Genomic DNA, 24334 nt, shown 5'->3' on the forward strand with positions numbered 1-24334 from the left:
GTCATAACCAATGGTACACGTGTTCATCTATCTTCAAACTACTATCTAAAAGGACCCAAATCTTACCATATGCAAAATTTATGTCCTAAAACCAGAGGACTTTACATTTGCCAAGAGTCGCAGTTAGAAGTAGCAGGAGCATGCATTCAACAACTAATGAGTGGAAGTTCTGCCCAATGTATGGTTGAGAAAACGTATGGTCAAAATTTTGTAAAGAAAATCAACGACGCCAATATCGTTGTAAATGATGCAAACATGACTATGTCTTCAAGCTGTTTTAAACACACGAAAGACTTGCAGGGATCTTTCTTAATTCAGTTCTCCGGATGTACTATCCACCTAAATGGAGAGGAGTATACAAATCTCGACGCTGAAGGACCTGCAACGTCTTTTATTCCAACCACCGGGTTAAAGGTAAACGCCACTGAAATCATCAATCGTATGCCTCTAAGACTACTTACAGAAACTTCATCTAAATCATCGAGAACACCTGCACAAGCTCAACTTGACGACGAAAAACATACACGGAAGTTTGCGCACCTTCAAGTGGATATCCTTTGGTTCATTCTCCGTTACAACTCTAATCATCCTTGGAATCATTTTCACCTTGGTCATCAAAAACATACTTCCACCATGCCATAGAACCAAAATCGTTATCAAGGGAGACACGCCAACGGGTAGTATGGAGGACATTGTAGATGAATATATTCAGAAGAAACCGAGGGTTAATTTCATACCGCAGCAAGATAATTGAGGAAAGCCGAGGACGACTTTCGACTAAAAGGGGAGCCGTTAGGAAATCCAGCCGGTATACAACGCCACGCGGCACATCCATCGTCAGCGGTATGCGATATGCATACCCAGCAGAATGAAATAATAAAAAGGCCACAGCCATGTGGCTCGCTCTCTTTTCTCACACTGGACGTCGGCTAGGGAATAAGTAGGTTAGGAATTTAATAAAACTCTTTTTTAAAAAGTATATAAACAGGACGAGTTTCCTTACTTTAAAAACAAAAACAACAGTTAGTGAACAATTTGAAGAACTATTTTCTCGTAAAAACCCAGTCTTACCTTCAGCTGCAAATCCTGCAGGTAGCCCATGCTGATATAGTGCTCCACGGTGACGCTTCGACGATTGCAGCCCCAAACGACACGTTGGGGAGAATGCAACTGGTTTGTTTGTAGAAAAAATCAAATTTTTACACTTCTGGGGCACATTTGCTCGACTTCCTCACTTCGATAATCGCCATTGGTTTCGGACACAGTTCAATGCGAACAACACAACACACGCGTGGTCTAGACAACAAAAAAATGGCTCTATAATCGGTGTTGTTCACAAGCAAAAATGCGGTTGATTATTGTGCTGTTTATTGTTTGCCTTTTTTTTTTTTTTTTGGGTAGTAAAGTGAAGCTTCCTTGTTTCGGATCGGACATAGCAATGAACTCTCGACACTTGGCGTTCCACCTGTTTCAGTTTTGCGTTTGATGATTTTCACCCACAATTACACCCCGAAGCGGGGGAGAACGAACAAAGGCAGCGAAAATTGAGGTATTTACCTTTCGGCGATTATTTTCGTGAAACACACAAAATAATCGCAATAATTGCGCGGCTTGATTAGCCTCAAGTATTCACCGCGAAAGATCGAAAGTTCGATGAACGTCTTCTCAGCGCTGAGAAGCGCTGAGTTTAAGAAGTGGGTTACCATATAAAGCAAAACTCCTCAGATTTTTGTGGTGAGCCCAGAAGAATAGTGGGTGGCGGGAAAAGTAGCCTCATTGTTATTTTTGGATAACGCGTCAAGACGCGTTTATTTTAACGCCATTAGGCAACAAAGTCGGTGCTGCTTTGTCTGCGGTAAACTAATCGGTGTAATTTTTTTTTTTTACACAAACTGGAGTCCATTCCCAGAAAAGCAAAAGAAAATCGATGGTTTTCACAACATAAACGTGAGTAAGTGGTGTCCAATTTCAATCATAACCTCAGCAACGGATTTGATTAATATATAACATTCTACAATTTGTACCGTTGCCATCAATCACCGTGAAATAAATTTCAACTTCGTTGATTCAACCCACAAAATAAGAACCGCTAATTAGTGCCGCCAGTGATCGGCTAGATTTTCTGGGTAAATGTTATAACTCTATTTTTAGCATCCACTAGTAAAATCAAATCAAACCTGCCAATCGGTCAGACATTTGCCCATTTCCAATTTGCACCCAGGAAAGCACCGTTTGTTGACGATGATGATTCCGGAATGACAAAATTAGGAGTACTGGGGTCTGGAAGAACGGTTCGGCAGCTTTTCGTCGTACTCCACGGTTCGTTGGTGTCGTTGGCTTACCGCTCTCTTTCGCGTGGTGCGAGGTGAATTGCATTTTTTTTTTGTTTCGTCTCACTTAATAAGCTTTCAATTCATCAGAGAACAAAAATAATACGATACGCTGCCGGGAGGGGAGGAATAACAATGCAACAGAACCACGGAGGTTCGCGTTCAAGTGGAAGGAAGACGTGGCGACGATTCGCTCGAGAGATTACCTGGTTTGGTGGGCACACAGGTGTGGGAGCATTCCATTCATTTCTTTGGTTCGGAACAACGGTGATATAACTGGGAATTGTGTTTGTTCGCTGGAATGGTGGCAAATGCAGTCTAAGGTATGTGCGATTTTCAGAGTGTACAGAACGAAGATTGCAGGAAGTAATTTACCTGATTAGTTTTTCTTTAGAGTAGCAGTAAGAGGGGTTTGTAAACTCGGTATGAATTTAGAAAAATGAGTGTGTGGAACTCACTCGACACGTATCAAAAAATTAATCTTGTACAAAATCTGGGACCACTCAAGACAATTTTGGGTAAAGTTGAGACCTCTAACACGGCAGTGGAACTTCATACAAATCACTCGTCGAAAAGTGTCTCCTTTTTCACCGCTTGTTTACATCGACGAATATATTTTTTTCCACTATGTTTTGTTGGAGAGTGTATGTATACTGACAGATTTCTACTACGAGGTGTTTAATGAAGGATGAAAGGTGGGAATGTTTATGTTTATATATGATTTATCGTACGATTTAATTGAATGCATACAAGATGTCAACAAAACTGGAGTTAAGCACCTTTTTGAATTTGAACAAATATTGATAAGAGATTCCCAGCAATTCTTTAAGTTTATTGCGTGATTTGGTTACTGTATAAGTTGTTTGAAACGAAGGTTTAGTGTAATGATTTTATTTTGAGGATTATATTCACAAACATACAAGTATAATTAATATAAATTGCATGTATATGATGCGCCTGCCAGCCCATACATGCAAACGTGGAAGCGATATACATATTTTTTTACGAACGGATTTAAACGATTTGCATACCAATCAAATTGGAAATTTTCTAAGATTTTTTTTGTTTGATATGCTATACATTACAATCCCATAGTCTGTATATGGTTTAAATTGATGAAAATTTGAAGCATTCCCTTTTTTCCATACATTTGTGCTGTCCATTTGTGTACTTTCCCGAACAGAGCTGTCAATAACGGGTATCTTATGCAGCCGCTAGAACAGAAACAACGAAGGGGGATAGCGGGAAGAGAAAATTTGCGAAGTAAACTTCACCCTTGCATAGCAAGTAAGCTGTCACTAGCGTATAAGTATTGCATCTCCTCTGAGGAAAATTCTCAGAATCTTTCTGTGCCCGAAACAACAAAGGTCGCTTATTCTGCTCGTTTTGTGTTTAAAGTTTCCCCTCGAGCTGTGAATGCTAGCGAACATTTCACTTGAAGTGCATCTGGCATTGCAATTAACACAACCATCCGAGTCATGGCAAAGAAGGCGAAAAAAGAGAAGAGTGCAAATGATTATAGGTCGCTTCTAAACATGTTTGGTGTTTGGTTTTTTGTGTGTTGCTTGTTTTCGTTGCGCGAAACATAGAAACTTAGAAAAACTTTGTTGACGGTTTTGAACGATAATCGAGAAACGGTCATTCTCGCGATAATTCATTTTTAGCACTGTAACTGTGTGCATCTGTTGGACGCGTGTTTGATGCTTGTTGAATGACGATGCACTTCTTTTTCTTTCGAATTATAGACACTTGAAACTAAGACAGTTCATTCGTCTTTGATGGCGATGCACGGAAGATGCCTCTCGTTAATATTCAGTGCAATGCGTGCATTGATATAAAGAAACAAATTGCGACATATAACCAATTAGTGTATTGTTCTCGCAAAGGCAAAAAATGATCGTTGCTTCTCGAAATGATTCTACAAAACTACGCAAGCCATTAAACCTTCTCAGGGCCCCGGAACTTTTTACTAAAGAGTTATTTATTAAATTTCGACGTATTCGCAAATAATATTCGAAATGATAAACCATCAAATTTCAAAAGAAAAAAGATTGCGTAGTCCTACGTTCTAAGCGGTCGTGTCTCGGATACAACCCCTCGAATTTTTTACGATTTGCTGGGCAGTCCCGAAGGCAGTTTTAAATTGTTAAAATATGAATGAAATTTTTTACTTCATGTTATCGATTACTTGAAACATGTAGTACTGAATATTAATTAACCATTTCTATATAAATTTTGCGATATTTCCACTAAAGCACAATAAACAATCAGAAATGACGTATCCGATTGTAACTCTTTCGTATCATATGTAAGAGCTTCAATTGGGCTAAAATCATATTTCAGATAGCCGTACGAGATCCCATCGGAGTAATTTTATAACTGTCGCCACCACTCGTATCAAACATTTATATCCCTAAAAATCCCTAAATTGATTAATTCCTATTTGTACAAACATAAATGTTTATAAAAGTTCTATATACATACAAAAATGGTGATTCCCCGGGCCGAACATTTTACTTTAATATTTTCCGCCATTTTTTTATAGCAGTGATGAACGTATATTCGTATGACAACAGACTTATTATGTTATTAGGTATTGCCTAATAATTGTACAGTAAGTAACCTCTAATTCGACATTAAGTTAATTGGACGGACATGTAATGGGACACAAATAATTGGACATTTTCATCTCTAATTGGATATTTTGTAAACATCGAGTTTGATACCCAAAGTATGGCCCCAGATTGAAAGTAGCCACCAGATGTAAACATTGTACCACTATCATCGTGAATGTCCAATTACAGACCAATCAACTCTAATGCAACACTGAGTAGTGACTCGGTATGTCGAGGATTAGAGGTAACTTACTGTATATGCTATTTGGGTGCATCATATACCACCCAAAATATCAGATATTCGATGCTCTATATACGATTTAATGTTTGGTGGGTTGGCATACTTGGCAGCTTGGTTTGTCAAGTTCATAATCTCATGTTTACAGTTTTGAGTTAAGTGCAATTGAATGACGAAGATGAACTAATTTATTTTGTCGCTATGTTTATCAGAACGCAAAAGATCGGCAAACAGATAATCTTCCGTTCTTAAAAGTTAAAAATAAAAAAAAAGCAACGTGAAAGTTAAACACTTTTCTTGAAACCGGAAATATTCGGACTTAAAAATAATTTTTAACGTAATATTCCAAACATACATGTATTTACAAAAATCTATAATAATTATTATAATCATCAAGAACGTTTTCCGCCATTAGTTTTTTGGTTGTCTGTAGTAAATCGTATATACGCATGACAATAGTCGCACTAGATGCATGTATAAGTCGTATATTCATCCATCCAATCATCGTGAATACTGTTGCAAGTGGAAAATAAATGTGTGTTCATTGCTTATGATGCGAAGATAAACAACAATATAATACAGTAATTTAATTTTTTTACGACATGCCGAGGCACCACTCAGTGTCGCTTTGGAGGCGATTTTGACTTGTAATTGAACATTGACGATGTGAGTTGTATAGTGTCTACGTCTGGTGGCAACTTTAATGTGGCGCCATAATTTGGGCCCCAAACTAGATGTTTACAAAAATGTCCAATTAAGCATTACAGGTCTGGCCAACGATCCAAACGTCGCATTAAATGCAACTTACTGTATATAAACAATATTTATTCCCAGCTGTTTTGAGGCATCTCGCACAAATTGACAATACCATTCAGTTGTCAGTGCAAGTCGGTGCAATTTTTAGAGTGTAAAAAAAGTTCACTGTTTACATAAAAGCAATCTCGAATCGGCCCCACTTTTTTGCTTGAAGTTACTATCCCCTGCCTCTAAGCACTTAAGAATAATTATGGTTACAGGCAGTGATGTCTATAAAGGGTGTGTCACATCAAATTGCATCACGGAAAAAACGCTGTAGAAATTCGCCCAGTAGACCGATCCTTTTGAAAATTTTAGACAGTAAAATAAAAACTATTAAACAACTCTTGGCATTTTCTTTTTATTCATACTTCGAGCCCAAGCCCGTATGCTCGCACCTTCCTCTTTACCCCGTCCATAAGGTTCTGTACAACGTCAGGTTGTAGTTTTTTTTGAACAGAAATCCATTTTCTCTTGAAGTCCGCCTCCGATTTGACAACTTTTGGGTTCTTCCGGAGGGCCTGCTTCATAATCGCCCAATATTTCTCTATTGGGCGAAGCTCCGGCGCGTTGGGCGGGTTCATTTCCTTTGGCACGAAGGTGACCCCGTTGGCTTCGTACCACTCCAACACGTCCTTTGAATAGTGGCACGAAGCGAGATCCGGCCAGAACTTGGTCGGGCCCTCGTGCTGCTTCAATAGTGGTAGTAAGCGCTTCTGTAGGCACTCCTTAAGGTAAACCTGCCCGTTTACCGTGCCGGTCATCCCGAAGGGGGCGCTCCGCTTTCCGCAAGAGCAGATCGCTTGCCACACCATGTACTTTTTGGCAAACTTGGATAGTTTCTGCTTGCGAATCTCCTCCGGAACGCTGAATTTGTCCTCTGCGGGGAAGAACAACAGGCCCGGCAGCTGACGAAAGTCCGCTTTGCGGTAGGTTTCGTCGTCCATTACCAGACAATGCGGCTTCGTCAGCATTTCGGTGTACAGCTTCCGGGCTCGCGTCTTCCCCACCATGTTTTGCCTTTCGTCGCGGTTAGGAGCCTTCTGAACCTTGTATGTACGCAGGCCCTCCCGCTGCTTGGTCCGCTGGACGAATGAACTTGACAAATTCAGCTTATTGGCTTATCCCGGACCGAACTTCTCGGATCACGTCTAAACTGCTTAACTACGCGCTTGTGATCTTTTTCACTGACGGAGCATCCATTTTTGCCGTTCTTCACCTTCCGGTCGATGGTTAGGTTCTCGAAGTATCGTTTTAGTACTCTGCTGACCGTGGATTGGACGATTCCCAGCATCTTACCGATGTCCCGATGTGACAACTCCGGATTCTCGAAATGAGTGCACAGGATTAATTCACAACGCTCTTTTTCGTTCGACGACATTTTTCCAAATTTACGAAAAATTAACAGTGAAGCATGGCCAACGTGATCTATACACTCTTATCTGATTATAAGCGAAAGCTGAAGATATAATTCCTAAAAATAAAATTTCTACAGTGTTTTTTCCGTGAAGCAAATTTGATGTGACACACCCTTTATGATCGCTCTTGTGCAACCTGCGGCCCGGCAGACTTCCTTGGTTGGTCCGTCTGGTGTTACCATATTTTAAACTATTTTGTATGAGTAAGAGTAACGAAAATATAAGAAAACATTACCCAATTAAAGCATTATGAAGTCGTATGACATTCACTTTCTGAAGATAAAAATATTTATGAAATCAAAAAAAAATCTATGAAGTCCATCGAAAATTGATCAGCGTCGTCGAATGGCCGTGAAAGCCGCAGCTATTACTTAGCTACTGTGTTGACCGGAGGTGTACTTTTTTCGCCTCAGCAAAATACATTCTCAGAAGATGCGTGAAGTAAGCATAGTACAGAGCTTGCATTGACGGGCACGAACCAAGTTTTCATACCGTTATGTGAAGATTTCTCGTGCATGATTGAATCATACGCACGAATTGTTGATTTCATGCGTTATCAAAAATATAACGGGGGTGGCGGAACAAATACGTAATTGGGGGGACCGCAACGCGCTACGTCCATTGGCAATAAGGACACAAATCTCTTCTCATCTTTAACTGCTTCTTCAAAACCACCCAAACCTATCGGTTCTTTCCAGAGTCATTTTCGACTAAAGTGTTATTTTGAAAATTTCGATACATTCTAGCATAATAACCGAAGTAATCAAAAGCGAATTGATTTTCATGTTTTTTGAGGGAGAACTTTTGAGCATTTCAGAGCGTGTTTGGATTTATTGGTGTAATGAAAATGATGTTTTGTTTTCTCTGACTCTCAGATTTTCTCAGTTCATTCACCTCTAGCCTTAAAAAATGTCAATTTGGAAACCCCAAGCACTCGGTCTTGAGAGAGGTCGTTTGGAAAGCCTCGCTGCCGCTGCCATCTTGTCGCTAACAGGATGACTCGTGAATAACTTATTGGTGACTTATTCCGATCGATCGATTTTAGGAAATTCGAGCACTGTTTCCGGGTGGCGTTAAATTGCAGAGCACTTCGAGCCGGATATCAAGCGGGTATTTTTCTTCTTCTTCTTCTTAAATGGCACTAACGTTCCTAAAGGAACTTCGCCGTCTCAACGTAGTATTACTCGCGTCATTTTTATTAGTATTTAGCTGAGATTTCTATGCCAAATAACACGCCTTGAATGCATTCTGAGTGGCAAGCTCAAGAGTACGTGTGACCACAGTACAAGTCGGAGAAAATTTCTTTGAAGCAAAATTTCCCCGTCCACATATGTAGAAATGTAATTTTTCATTAATAATTTTCATCATGAAAGTGCATTCATCATTCACCTGAAAATTCATTATAGTCATTGTCGCCTCCCCTGATACGAAGCTCAATGTGGTCAATGAGAATTTACCTTCTCGCCCCTAAAAACAAATATCTTCGCTGTTTGTTCTCTGTGTACAACACACCCTTATTCCATTCAACAACTATCAATTTTTGCACAGAATGTTTGGACTGAGCTGCGCGAGTGGAAATATTTTCTATCGATTGATGCAAATATCTCTGCGAACTATCGCGAAATGGCGGAGCTTAAATTGCAGTAGTTTCTCTCTCCCTTCTCTCTCATTGCCCGTACAATGAACCCTGCATTTGATTCGTGTATCACGTATATGTCAGCATATTTCAGATCTTCTCCGACAAACTACTTGTTTGGTTCCGTCCTCATTTTACGATCGAACTGCACTGCGAACTCGAATCAGGCTTTCTCCTTCCCACTCAGGACACCTCTGTTCCTTTTTTTCATTTCATTCTATTGTTTTAAAATCATGTATTTTGAGACATTTGCCTCTTAGAATGTTACAATTTGGTCTACTTCAAAAAATATGTGAAATCTACTAATTCATTTCTCAAATTAAGATGGGCTAATTATTGATGTTTAACGTTGGCCAGGTTTGAAGACATGTCTTCATTTTGAAGACATTTGACCTACTGTGAAGACATTTGATTTGTGAAGACATTTTGAAGACAATATGAAATATGTGAAGACATTTCAGTATGATAGCGTATGTGGGTTATTGAGTGATATTATTTCCATGAAATTCTAACTATTGGCTGAAATTATCGTCAAAAGAAGTAGGGCTTTTGTCTTTTGTTCGCTTTTTTTTTCATTGTCACTTGTTCACTTTTGTTCTTAGTAATCAACGGTCTCGGGGTTCTTAACTTGTTTTTTTTAAACTTTTTCAAGCAGAAAATCCACATGCATATAGAATGAATAAAACAACAAAGCGACTTTTACTTCAAATTCTACAGAACTTCCAGCGGTCTGAATGCATATTGCCCCTAGAAACGTTAGTTCATTTGCGCTCGAGAATTCGAATGATTGTGACATTGTATTTTTTTATTATTATTTTGGGCCTATACTATACAATCGATTAACCTTCTTCCAAACGACCACTTCACAAATCGAAGGTTTTCCGGTTAAATACCGTTTCAATAATTAGTTTATGGATATGGTTTGAGTTACAACCAAAACTTCCAAGCTAAAATAAACAAATTGAGTTATCACAGTTCTGTTTTTGTAGAAGAACTGGGTCTATATTACCCTAATCAACGGTTTATCGGTTCACGTCAACGGTTCACGTTTGTTGAAATAAACCTCAAAACCTAAAAGTAAGTTTAACCAAATTCGCTGTATAACAATACCAATTAAAATAAACATTGAATTAGCTATTAAACTTTGCTCAAAAGTAAGTTATGAATTTTAGTTTCATCCGATATGATTGTGAATACATTTGAAGACATTTTTCCGTACCATGTGAAGACATTTTTTCGTACCATGTGAAGACATTTTAAAAAATCACCTGGCATCCATGGTTGGCTTTAAAAAAATGCCTTCACACTCACTGACTATCATCGAGACTATCATTGCAGCATCAATCATAGTAACCCATGAGTGAGCAGAAAAAAAATTGACATCTCTATCAGTCGAACTCCAACCGTGATGGCTTATTGCAAATAAGCTAATATACAGGGTTTTCCATTCCGGGCTTCCGAAAGTATACAGCCCTGCGCTGACAACCGTTTGACATGGCTGTCAACCAAAGCGTCATATCGTTAGTTGAATGTCTGCCATTTTACAATATGGATCGTTTTAGCATCGCACAACGTGTTAATTTTGTTAAATTATACTATAAAAATGATGAAAAACCGGCAAATGATTTTCGAGCATTACGGACGGATTTTGGTCGTCATGGACGGCCTACAGAGCACACAATCGCTAATGTAGTGCGTAAATTCGAACAAACTGGATCCGTAGCGGATATCGTGAAACCTGTGCATCATCGTAATGTGCGTTCGGCCGAAAATATTGCTGCTGTTGCTGCCAGTGTGGAGGATGACCCGAATGTTTCGATTCCACGGCGTGCTCAGCAATTGGGCTTGTCAAACACATCATTGTGGCGAATTTTGCATTTGGACTTGCACCTACATCCATATAAAGTCCAACTAGTACAAAAATTAGAGCGTGGTGACCATGGAATGCGTCGGGCATACGTCGATTGGGTGAACGAACAACAGCAGCAAAATGCTGAATTTTCGCATAAAATTTTCTTCAGCGATGAGGCACATTTCGAGCTCGGTGGCTATATGAACACCCAAAATTTCCGTATATGGGGCTCAGAAAATCCACACGTGATTGTTGAGAGGCCATTGCATCCGCCAAAAGTCACTGTTTGGTGCGCATTATGGTCTGGTGGAGTCATCGGGCCGTATTTCTTTGAAAATGAGGACGGCGAGACGGTAACTGTGAATGGTGAGCGCTATGGCCGCATGTTAACCGGTTTTTTTTTTGCCACCAATTGAAGATATGGATACGGATGACATGTGGTTTCAGCAGGACGGCGCCACGTGCCACACAACACGACCGAACATGGCCATATTGCGAACGAAATTTGAGGGACACATAATTTCGCGTTTTGGTGATGCCAATTGGCCGTCCAGATCATGCGATTTGAACCCGCTAGACTTTCTTTTGTGGGGTTATGCGAAAGACCGTGTCTATGCCAACTCTCCGCAAACTCTTGAACATTTGTAAGACAACATTCGTGAAGTTATGACCGAGATACCGCCCCATATGTGCCGAAAAGTCATCGAAAATTACCTGTTCCGGATCAAGGTGTGCGAGGAAGCCCTAGGTGGACATTTGAATGATGTTGTATTTCACACATAATGGTATAAACCAAACTTTAATTTGAAATAAAAGTTTCATCGAAATTCGAATTCTAAGTGTGTTTTATTTCAATTTACTTTCGGAATTTAAAGTTGGAAAACCCTGTAGTTACCTTCCATGGGAAATTTATTAAACTCAATTATCTGTCTTCGTATTTTCTTCATCACCACCCGAAAAAATTCAATTTTTTTAATGGAAAAAGAGGAATATCGTATTTGATCAAACATTGTTTTTTGATACGAAAAACTCCTGAACAATCAATGCAGTGGGTGACGAAATGTTATTCCACTTCTGCTCCTTCGAGAACAACAATTTATCGGTGGTTTAATGAATTTAAAATAGGCCGTACAAGCGTCGCAGGTGCACCTCGCTCTGAAAGACCAAAAGAAGCTACGAATCTAGAAATCGTAAAACAAGTGCTTCGACTCGTATTGAATGATCGTTAAGTGAAGTTACGCGAGTCAGCTGGGACCTTAGGCATTTGAAAAGAACGAATGAGATACATTTTGCACCACATTTTGGACATGAAAAAGTTATCCGCGCGATGAGTGCCGCGTTTGCTGACCGTCGACCAAAAACAGCAGCGCGTTGATGATTCAACATTCGGTTGGCGTTGTTGAAGCGTGGACTTCTTTCGACGTTCTATATGGTCAATAGGCAGTAATGTAATGCCGAAACCTTGGAACATTTGCTCTGGAGTAGCAAAGCTCTAATAAGGCGCAGACTTCAACACTTTGATAAGAGGTTTGATTTGTGTCGACATTCAGGACTGTAAATTTAGCGGGCAGAACATAAAAAAATGGGCATACCACAATAGCTCAAAACAATGGACGCAGTGGTTCACACTCAACAGGGGAAGAAAATTGGTGTTTGGCTACAGATCATAATTGTTTAATCCGAGTGAAAGTCAAAAAGACATCGTTCTAAGTTGGATTCAACCCCAGCGAGGCTCTTTAACTCTTCTGTACTCGTGCGCAAACTTGTAACTCGTATACTCACAGACTGTGCGTGTCTCTATAATATTGCTATTGTGTATTTTTAGGCGTTGTTGGTATTTATTGACGTAGGATTACGTCTTTCGGGAACATATTGGGGTACAAATTGAAAATCGAAAATCGAGCACATCGTGAAAATTGTCCAATTTCAAACGCTTATTGCTCAGTCATTTCATGATGGATTGATGGAATTTCTGCGTCAATCGATTTCGGCACTCCATAACAATTTTTTATGTTGAATAAAATAATATATGTCATGAAACTAACTATCGAACAATTGAAAAATCTCAACCTCTATCGTAACGGAAATATCCACTTCTGATTGGTCGAAATTGACGACACATGCGGCGGTTCCCTAACAGAGACATCAAAACCAAGCTGCCTTCAGTGAATCGGCATTGCAAATACATGAAAGTAGGGGGAGCATTTGTTCCCATCGAAATGTGTTCCCTAACAGAGACATCAAAACCAAGGTGCCCAATATTGCAAGTCGGGGGCATTTTTATAATGCAAGTAAGGTGAGTGATACGATTAATTGCACCAAATAACACTTAAATTTTGAACTTTGATGTTGGTTGCTTCTTGAAATTTCGAACCGATCGTGTATTGTGAAAAATTTAGCACAAGTGTAAGTGTAAAATTGTATATGGTAGCAGTTGTGTTAACACTGAACCTACCGATTTTCATGTATACCTATTCCTACCACAGCGGGTCAAATGACCCTTCTTTGAAATATTACTATGTAAAGCTCAAAATATATTATTTCGCTCAATTTGATAAGGAGTAAATATTCAAGAATACACTGATGATTTTTTTAAGAAAAGAAGTAAAGACAATTGACGGTGAGGTAATGTTACTTTCATAGCAATTTTAAATCCAAAAAAATCCAAAAAGGGGTTATTTGACCCCGCCGTGGCAAAGTTTGTTCCCACTCGAGAACGGGTCGTTCTGTTTAAGCTGTCCCTTTTGTTGTGTTCATTTTCACCTAAAGAAAGTTCATACGGCGAGAACAATTGGAAAAGTGAAGAAATATTCGAAAAAGTGATTTCCCATATGCTCTACATATAGTATTAGGTGTTGTTAGTCCAACTAAAATTCGCATTGGGTTTAAAAAACACTCAGAAGGTAAAAATTATAAAAGAAAGTTACCTTTTCCATTTCAAATATGTTTTCTATATATTAAGGTAACATGTTTTTACTGATAATTGTGTTCGGTATTGATACTTATCTTATATTAAATTGGTGAGCTTTTTTTCTTTATTTCATCCATACATAACACAGGAGGTATTTAGTCTAGGATCACAGAAGGCAGTTTTCATCATATTTCATGTCACTTCGGCATCTTCTATACGCACCATCCAACGATTGTTTACCATCCTTCCGTCAACATCATCTGGTAAACACTGGTGAAGTGCACAAACAATACCCAACAACCAAACAAAACGGCCCTTTTCAGGGCCACAAAATCATTATCAAAGAGTTTAACGATGTAAGTCTTCAAACATATCCAAAATCAACAGATAGCCTAACGGAATCCTACGTCAACTATGCGGTCGTGTCTCGGACACAACCCTCTTGTGATTTTTGAAGAAAAATATATAATTGATTGAAAAAAATAGTTTTCTTTAATTTCATTTCATTCAGTAAATGACTATTAAATCATTTACTTCAGCAACCCATTGATTCTCGGTCTGTCAGACCGGACGCGCGAGCATAGGAGGGTTATTTTTTTCAAGGCGAATATCTTAAGTCAAGTCTTTCTTCGCGAGGAAAGTAAGACTACTCAAACCGGTAGGTAAGCACTTGGACTCATGAATTTTGCTTGCTATTCTTTCATGTACACTAAAACATGAAAAGCATTTCCTCAATTTGTATGAAATGATTGGCTACGAAAGTTATGAAAGTCTTTCAATTATTCGGAATTTCCCTAGCGATGATCGATTTTTTGCGCCGGAAATTGGAACCATTTGAACCAGTATCAATCAAATTCACGCATCGGAACAATCGAAACAAGGCAGCATGGCGTGCATAGTTTATGAACCGTTGTTAGTGGTGCCCTGAACGACTTCCCACATTCGAAACCGATGAACATGGTCGCTCATTGACTTTGCCGCAAGACCCGTTCTAATGTGTCCGATAATTTTATGAGGCACTGCGCGTAATTAAAATACCACAACGCGGCAGTCAAAACCCATTCAAAACGGCGAGGTTCCGCTAATCCACACACCCATTCCAAACACTTCTTAGGCTGGCGTGTGGCTGCAGAACCGCATCAGTAACCGATTTTATTATCCTGTTCGACACGTTCACGGATCCTCTGGTCAATTCCACGGGTCTACGATTCTAGTGCTGGGTGCTATCCGAAACAGGAGCTACATCTTTTCGTCTTCGCCATAGCAGTGCAGCCTCATTATTTCAACACTTCACAATTGACCATCAACTTATCGCACAACCTTAATTCCTTTCGTTTATTTCATTCTCTTATCCAACTTCGCTCATTGTTCAAAATGGTTCATTCTTCCTCGTGAAACTTCAATTCACAATGCACACACCAATAGAACACCACGCGCGCGGCACCTCCAGAGACCGTGCGCGTTTGTATTGTGCCCAAGCAAGAAGCACTCTTAACCTTCACTTTGCACGCCACTGTGACGTAATTAAGCGCTACTCCCTCGCGCCGACCAAAACACTGACCTCGCCGAAGTTCACCGCGCAAATCCGTCACTGCGAGACACTTGCGCGCGCGCTCAAACACACCCCTTAGCGACCGATCGACCGACGAACAATGAGCGACAGACAAACAACAAACGGACGAAAAGCAACCGACTCCGCTGGGGGGACGTCAAGCAATGGCCGGCCGATTCGGCGAAAGGTGCCGATGGACACGGACTGCTGCTGCTGCTTTGTGGTTCGATGATGAGAGCGGGTGCGCGCGATATACCGCAAGACCGTTTGTGAGTCGAAGGCTTCTCCTCACCACGCCAAAAGTAGGCTATGGGCTGCGCGAATTGACTTCGCTGCATGGGAGGCGAACGGACGGACAGAACCGGGAGTGAATGAGTGGTGGAAATTCGATGTGCGCCGAGAGAGTGAGCGAAGAAAGTCAGAGGAAAATCGAGAAAAAAACACATGCTCATGCTCATCCTACCGCGCAACCGAACACAAGAAGGAAATGCACGTCTTGTTGTGGAGTTGTTTTATTTTATTTCTCTCGCCGCTTCTAGTTCTTCTTTCTCGCCGATGATAGAGGAAAACAACTTTGCTTTCGAATGTCGAGGAAAACAACAACACACAACTAGGGCGCTATATTTGAAGTGTGGTTGCACTGAAGTATGGCATAGAAACCTAAGATAAGATCAGACAATAGGGGGTCTTTTACGGACCAAATTTCTGTCAGATACGGACCAAATTTCTGTCAGTCGTTCAGATTTCTGATTGGTCGATTTCGATAAATTTTGTAAACAAAGTCGATTTTTCCAGTGTTGCCAATAAAAATAAATTACGTTGGGTTTGTATTGAATTTAGAAAAAAAATGAATTTAATTGATATTACGATACTTAGTTTAGAGGAAATGTGAAGGAATTGTATACACGTTTTACCTAATTATTTTGTTACTATATTTTGATTGAATTGAAAAATTTATATATATATATATATATATATATATATATATATATACATCCATTTCATGTCAAACCGATATAGTGCTCCTCAGATTTCCATGAAAAGTGGTAGTTTCTTTCTTTATTGCGAAATATTAGACCCGTATTTTTTATTTTTTCGTTAGGGTGACCTTTTCTTATTTTAGGGTGGTCAGAAAAATCATTTTTTTCAACTTTTTCCTAAAAGTGCCTTTTTTAAAAATTCATAACTTTTGAATCACTGAACCGATTTAGATGATCGATATATCAAATTGAAGCCAATTAATCTTTTTTGGAAAAAAATTAGGCTTGCCAAGAAATCGAATTTTGTTTTCGTAACTATTGATTGTAGTTGTTTTTTGTTATTTTTATGTTTTTTGTTTTTACGTTTTTATATTTTATGTTTTTTCTTGAAAGCAGAGGATTTATTACATAACATATCTCGATATCAGATAGGCTTTTTTGTGTTTTTGAGTGACTTTTCAAAGTTAACCGGTCGTCCGTAAAATCATTTTTCCACTCTTATCCAAAAATAATTTTTTGCAAAAATTTATTACATTTGAACTACTGAACTGATTGAGATGATCGACATATTAAATTGAAGCCAATAAGCCAATCTTTTTTGAAAAAATATCACACTTACCGGAAAGATAGGATTCTAGTCGCATAGGTCTAGTCTAGTCACCTAAGAATATTGAACGAAGACTTAAAACATGTTAAATTTACAAAATAATGACTCTAAAACGAAAAAACACCTCTCTAGAACCCTCTTTCCAAGTTCAATACTTTTTTCAATATTTTTTCTATTAAAAATCTACCTCATTGGCTTCAATTAGATTTATTGATCATCTGAATCGGTTCAGAGGTTCAAAAGTTATGATTTTTTGAAAAAGTCATTTTTGGGAAAAAGTGGAAAAAATGAGTTTTCGGACAACACTAAAATGGAAATGGACATAAGTTTAGTTTAATAATAATCTATTTGGTTTCTGATACTAATATATTTTATTTCTACCATGCCATGCTCCTGCTATCAAATTTTCGTTTCCTTGTTTTTTTGTTTTCTCCGCTTTTTAAACGAAAAGATATAAATTTTTTTATAATGTCATTCCTTGTTTTTTCACAATGGAATAAAGTGGATGGCAAAACATACATTTCTCCTGCCATTTTCTTCGGCAAATCAGCTTCGTTAGGTTCCAAATGCGATTTCATATTTCGGAATAGAATTTCCATTGCTAAGAAGAAATTAAAAGTCTCATCATTCACTATGCAGATGGGAGAGTTAGAAGCTGTAGCTCGCAAATATGAAAAAAGAGACGGTTGATACAATCTAGGTTGTGTTTTGCTGACTACCAATCTCTTGTTACACTGCTGACATGTTCTTTCCCGCTGAATAATTTTTTTGATGATGAAACCAGCTATATAGAACAACGAATTTTGTTCTGTTCTGTCGAGAAAAGTTTTCGCTTCATCGACGGTGTACTCATAGTCGAATTCAATATTCATATCATCCACATTATCACTAGAATTAGATGAAGCTGAAATTCGATATGATGTCGATGCTGCTTCATTGTCCATCAATTTCTGGGCTGAACATTCTTCACGCCGCTTTGATAGCAAATCTATCAATCCAATAAGATGTTGTTGTGTATCGGCTGTATACGAAGCATTCGGTACTACGGTCATGTATTGCGAAAGAGTCACAATTATTATTGCTGAATTGCAATGGAGTTGGGCGTCGTTGCTTTGCACGAATCAATGAGAAAAGACTCTCCAGACAATCTTGGACGAACCGCGATGTAAATATTTGTGGGTGTCCTTCATGCAAAAGCCGATCTGTCAACCTCACAATTGCATTCGTGCAAACGATTACACTTGTTTGCCATGGTTTCCAATGTCCGTGTCCTACTTGGAGATCATACATTAACCGCACCATGGTCTTCAGATGAGCGATATCCTCGTCATATTTCATAGGATCATTCAAACAAAATACTTTTTCTTCTGCCCTATTATTGATAAGCTCGAACCATCGAGCAAAGTCTTCTATGAAGCATGCGGTAGTAAGAAGCTCCGGTAATTCTCGTATTTTCGCATGAAACTTCAATGCTGCAGCCACCGTCCTGTTGCAATATTTTGTTGCGTTGCATACTTTCATTTTATCTATTGAAGATGTTCTGTTGTCAAAGCACACATCCGAGGCCGTTAGTCTGTGACAAAGCCGCAACGTGTTGTTTATTTCGGAGTTCACGATTGTGGTTAAATGGTCTCGATGAACAATATTGGATGTTAGCTTTTTTTCACGAACATACCAATCCGGAACTTTCAGGTAGACATTGTTCAACCAGCCATGTACTGTATTTTTAAATACGTGTACGGGATCGGGTATGATCTCTAGCATTCTGTTCTCAGCGTTTGGATGAGGTATCGCAGCATTTAATGTCTCATTTTTGCGACGAATATCGATCCCCAAATCCTTCCACATGCGCTGGTTTTCGGACCCGGAATCTGTTGTTATAAAATGGACACGCAAACTGATTCCCTCTGCTCTTGAAACTGCAGACAATACAGCATTCTTCAAAAACTCTTTTTGTATAGAGTTGCCGGTGTACTCGAAAGCAACCATCTGTTTCCAGCGCGCTGCGATTCCAACTAGCATGAATACCAAAGCTTTACAGGCTAAAGTTTGGGACATAGGAAGCGTTGTTGTTCCAACAAACTGCTTCGTATTTTGGCAAAACTCATTTGCCTCGTCTATGCTCATTTCGTCTAGAACCAATCCGCAGTCCTTTTCTTCAACCGACATTGTGGAGACTTTATGTTATAGCAGCTCGAATATATCTTCAAGAATACCTACAAAATATCATTTCATATATTAACATACGATGAGACATATGATTATAATTACATACCAGGACTGAAACGAACTCCTTCAATTTGGCGTAGTAGAGTCCTCGTGGATGGGAACGGGAAGCCTTTTTGAATAAGCTTGTCGTATCCACCTTGACATGCAAACCGAATTTGTAAATTTTCCGTAATCGTTTCATTGGACCAACGTTTCACTTTTTTAACCTCTCCTGTTAATAGCTTAATTTGATCTTCTCTGAAAAGCTTCTTCAAGGGTTGTTTTCCACGAATTCTCGAGGTCAGATATCCGCATTTTTTCTTCCATTGTTTTACAATTCTATTAACGGTTACATCAATATAAAATATTAGAAAATAACATATTTTTTGACACACTACCTTTTCAGCTTGGAAATTTGATGTTTCAAACGAAATATTTCTTCCTGTAGTTGTTTATCTCCTTCATATACGTCAACCAAATCATAATTGTTCTCAATACTTTGTATCTCTTCCCATTCCTCATTCGCGGATGCAGCTAAGGTCGGAATTTTCGTTGTATTTCCCATCAACAAAATGAGCCTGTATATATACTAGTATTAGGATATGTTTTAGAATTAGTTTTTAATACTTACGCTACATATTCTTGTGCTTGATTTGATTTCAAAGAATGGAACTTCTAATTCACTGTTCACGCAAAATCGAATCCATTCTTTCCGAATATTTTTGTCTTGAGGGAACCGATAAAATTTATACTCAGGATGAGTATCCGTCCTTCGCTCACAATTTAAGGCTTTACACTTCATTTTTATTTTTGAATTACGTTTTGTATGAATAAAATGGCTTCCTAACGTTGTTTTGGTTGTATTCCTGCTCATATAATAAGATAGAATGTTTTGGTTCAGACAATGAGAATCTGCATAACGCTGTAACGGTTGTCAGATTAGATTTATTTGCTAAAAAAAAATCCCAAATTTGTTTTGGAAACGATTATATTATTATATTATATGGGTATTTAAAAGACTTATTATATTATATGGGTATTTAAAAGATTATATTATATGGGTATTTAAAAGACTTATTTTATCCTTTTAAAGCATATTTTTGAGATTGTCTATTTGAAAATATGCAATAATCATTGAATTCGCACCAACCAAATGTTACGATTCGTTAAAATAGAAATTTGAAAAATCCGATATTTTATAATATTTGGCAGCTCTGGCATCTTCATGTCATGGCTTCGTTTTTGGACGACGAAGAAGAGTAAGAAGCCAGTTGTCTGGTCTTGTCTTAGGTTGCACTGAAGTATGGCATAGAAACCTGAGACGAAACATGACAATTCGCGACTACGAAGCTGAATTTGACAGCTTGTGTGCGTGAAGCGAATGTCAACAAAGAATTGCAAAAAGAATGTGATTTTTAAACGCACCGTTTTTAACGTTTTGACGTAGGACTACGTCTTTCGTTTCTATACTGAGGTGTAAGTTCAAAGTTTCGATAACGAAAGGGTTACGTTGGAGAACGAGATTTTGAGCGTTAATAGCTCCTAAACAACTGAACGAAATGGTATGATGAACCCTTCATTCGAAAGATGAAATGTCTACGCGTTATATGCTTGTTACTTTTTGATCCAAAAACTTGTTTCAATAGCCTTAAATTGCTTTCAAAACAGGCTATTGAAATCACACCAATCAGTATATAAGCGAGCGCCGCTCGGAAATCCACTCAGTTATGATTGCGCAACGATTGAGGTACGATCGCTGGAATGGATGTGTGTTTCCCTAACACAGATTTCGAAACCATGGAGCCAGGGAAGATCGACATTGCAAAATAGCTGCAAGCAGCAGCAGTACTTTTGTACTCGTTTGTGTTTCTGCAAATCGGAATGTTTCCCTAACACAGATTTCTAAGTACTTTTGTACTCGCTGGCGTTTCTGCAAATTGTAATGTTTCCCTAACACAGGTTTCAAAACCATGGAGCCTGGGGAAATTGGCATTGCAAAATAGATGCAAGCTGTAAGTACTTTAGTACTCTCTTGCGTTTCTGCAAGTCGTACTAATTCCCTAACACAGATATCTCAAACATGGAGCCTGGGGAAATTGGCATTGCAAAATAGATGCAAACTACGGGTACTTTTGTACTCGCTAGCATTTTTGCAAACCGGAATGTGTTTTCCCAATACAGATTCCGAAAGCAAGAAGTGGAGAAAATCGGCATTGCAGATACATTCAAGTCGGCAATCATTTTATATCCCCATGCATTTTTAGACTCCGGAATTCGTTTTGCTAACACGGTCTTCAAAAGCGGGTACAAATGCAACGCTCGATTATTCATTACTGCATTGGAAGATATCTTTTCATTTCATGCTCACTGAACTTCTTTTCATGCCGTTTGATGATTAGGCAAAATGTTGATAACTTTTTGCTGCGATCACTACTACCGTAATGCATGGATTAACTTAAATTGTTATTTGTTTGCAGTTGTATTCGTAAATAGTTTCATTCATTCGCTAGTTTAATAAATAATTTAATCAATACACACAAAAGATAGCTCTGCGCAGCGGTGATGTCGTACCCAATGAGGAACATCCGAGGTGGGATTATTGCTGATTGAAGAAATACAATTGATTACTAATTCAACGAAAGTCCTACGTAAACATTGCAGTTATATCATAGGTATAACCTATCTATAGTTTTTTGCAGAAATTTTCGTAATGATGAGTATGTATCGAGAGAACTATCCTCTAGGATGCTTATTTAGTTAAATCACATAAATTTACTGCAGGGGAAAACGTTTTCTTACCGCATCCAAAGGACACAGTCTTTACTTGTGAAAAAGTAAACAAACTTTCAGGATACTAAATTTTAATAAAAATTAATAATTGTGTGCAAAATTTATCTTCCAAACGGAAAAAAACTTTGCCGTAGCTTAAGCTGAATTTAACTTATAAGTGTTTTTCTGTGACCTTGTTTCATGCATTATCAGGAGCCATCAGTCGGAGAAAATGAAATCTGCTACGTGGCTGTGGAGTTTGCGGATGTGTTCGATTACGCTGCGGGTGGAAGCCGTTTAGTCGTCGAAGGCGAAAGAGTATTCAAAGCTGAACATCTTTCAATAGTTGGTGTTGAAGAAGTTCACGATGAAGGCTTCAGTATTTTCTCGTCCTGCCTCCAGTCAACATCTCCAAGCTCGGAACCCCATACAATAAAAATTCGTACAAAAATCTCCTTCTCCAAATGGTTGTTTTGTATCATTTGCTTAAGTATGTTTTATTTTATTTCTTTATTATTGCACATTTTGCACCAAGTTGGACTGTTTCACACTTTTTCAAAAGTGCGAAAATGTGAATAAAAGTGCGACCTTGCATCAAATCGATTTGCTGTCTTCAGCGCACTTATTCGTTATCAATCGAAGAATAAGTGCGCTGAAGACACCAACATGATTCGATGTTAGAGCGCACTTTTATTCGTATTTTCGCACTTATGGAAAAGGCCGAAACAGTCCAACTTAGTGCAAAATGCACAATAACGTGTTTTGAATCATAAGTAATTAATTCGCCTCTGTGCTTAAGGAATTACTTTGAACTCATCAAGAGGCTACTAATAAACGACTTGTTTAAAAAAGGTAGTTTCAGGGAAGAAACACTTTAGTAAAGGCCTATTTATTTAAAAAAATATATTCATGTCTATTGTGCAGGAATCCGGTATTTCCTCTTCTAGCTTCACTGTAGATTTAGGCTTTTGACGATACTGCTTCACGAGAGTCACTGCTTTGACAATAGATTCGAGCATTTCTCTTGATTTAAGTCCAGTCCATGATACAAGATCGTCATCGCTTCCAAAGGAGATCGCTGAGATACGCTTGACTTTAAGTTTATCCAAATCCGTAGTGTCTACCTGAACTGCTTTCTCTACTGTAGAAACACAGACTTCGGGATGATCTGCACATTCAGCATCGATGGCAAGATCTGAAAGGTTTGGTGTATCATGTCTCTGGTCCATCGCTGCCCCAACTTTGGCACGGTTTGCAGCACGTTCAGCACGGCCCTCAATAAGTCTTTTCCTGGCTTCGCTGATGGGAGGTTGTGGCAAATTCAAGTCGGGAACTGCTGATGGCCTAAGAATTAAGCGATCAGTGGCACGGCTTGTTGCTATAAAAAGTAAAATAATAATAAAAAAAATTATAATATTATTGCATCAAGGCGTGTATTACACTTCATACTTGGAGAGTAGAAGTTCGACACGGTGAAATGGAGGCTACTAATACGGGAGATTTTTGTAGGTTCTATCTTTAGCCGTAGTCGTTGGATCCAGTCTTGATACCGCGATTTGTCCGTTTTCGGAGGGAAGGCATGAAAAGAAATTCCGGGGCGATATCTCTGCTTACATCCGGGGACGACACAAACAATACGGCTTTTGAATTTTGCAGATTGTTCGGAGTCAGCTTCAATCAAATTTCGTCCGACTTGCATGTTCTCCGGGCAATTTGCGCAGCTTTTGACGTCCATATTTCACACGTTCTAAGGAAAATATTTTGAAAAATATTAGAGCACTGATTGAATAGAAGCCAGATCTTTGTATTTTAGGTATTTTATGAACACTAAGCGGATATTTTTATATTAAATTTCATTAATTCGGTTTACCTCTCTCGCAGGTAGATTGACAGAGGGTGTACTTCAACGGCTTTTTTTCACTACTAAATGACAATAAATTTTGGTTCGGAGCATCGAAACAGCTAAGAAAAACTATTTCTCAACAATTTCCACTAATTGTAAGATAAACACGGTACAAGTTTTCGAGAAATCAATATATTAATTACAGAGAAAATATGCAACGGTTTGTTTACATATTTTTCACTCACACGCGAAACTTTCATAGATGGCAACACCGTACCTTCGATGACGCGAATAGGGGGCCGATTCCGGACCACTTTTCCTGTCAAACTCGAACCACTCGCCACTCGGCTCCTGATTGGTTGATGAGGAAAATAGTTGACAAAGATAAATATACAAGAATGGGATTCCCAACTTTTTTACAGTGTTGCCAAAAATATGAAAAATTGAATAATACAGTAATCGTTCGCTAACTGGTCCTGGTTTAACTGGTCTGCTATTTAACTGGGCGAACGTTAACTGGTCCTTGGACCAGTTAAGAAGCACAATTTCGTAAACAATCGACGCCATATTCAAATGGAAG

General features: G+C 38.7%; 1 protein-coding gene and 1 pseudogene across 9 annotated transcripts in view; one reads left to right on the forward strand and one right to left on the reverse strand.

The window, feature by feature from the left end:
- LOC129763342 (rhophilin-2) overlaps nt 1-24334 on the reverse strand; it is a 263041-nt gene that overhangs the window by 141501 nt on the left and 97206 nt on the right. The window contains exons 1-2 of one of the 9 annotated variants that reach the window (XM_055762311.1): nt 15357-15513; nt 1072-1296 (exon numbers count right to left, since the gene is read on the reverse strand). The exons of 2 other annotated variants lie outside the window; for them this stretch is intronic. In XM_055762311.1, coding sequence (XP_055618286.1) covers nt 1072-1101 — 30 coding nt within the window. In that variant the 5' untranslated portion in view covers nt 1102-1296; nt 15357-15513. Of the gene's footprint in view, nt 1-1071; nt 1318-15115; nt 15514-24334 lie in introns of those variants that run through there. 6 more of the 9 variants (XM_055762310.1, XM_055762312.1, XM_055762309.1 and 3 more) reach the window with 6 other exon arrangements.
- On the forward strand, nt 21688-21868 carry LOC129763821 (U4 spliceosomal RNA; annotated as a pseudogene).

Source organism: Toxorhynchites rutilus, chromosome 1 (assembly GCF_029784135.1).
Source record: "Toxorhynchites rutilus septentrionalis strain SRP chromosome 1, ASM2978413v1, whole genome shotgun sequence".
Taxonomy (NCBI): domain Eukaryota; kingdom Metazoa; phylum Arthropoda; class Insecta; order Diptera; family Culicidae; genus Toxorhynchites; species Toxorhynchites rutilus.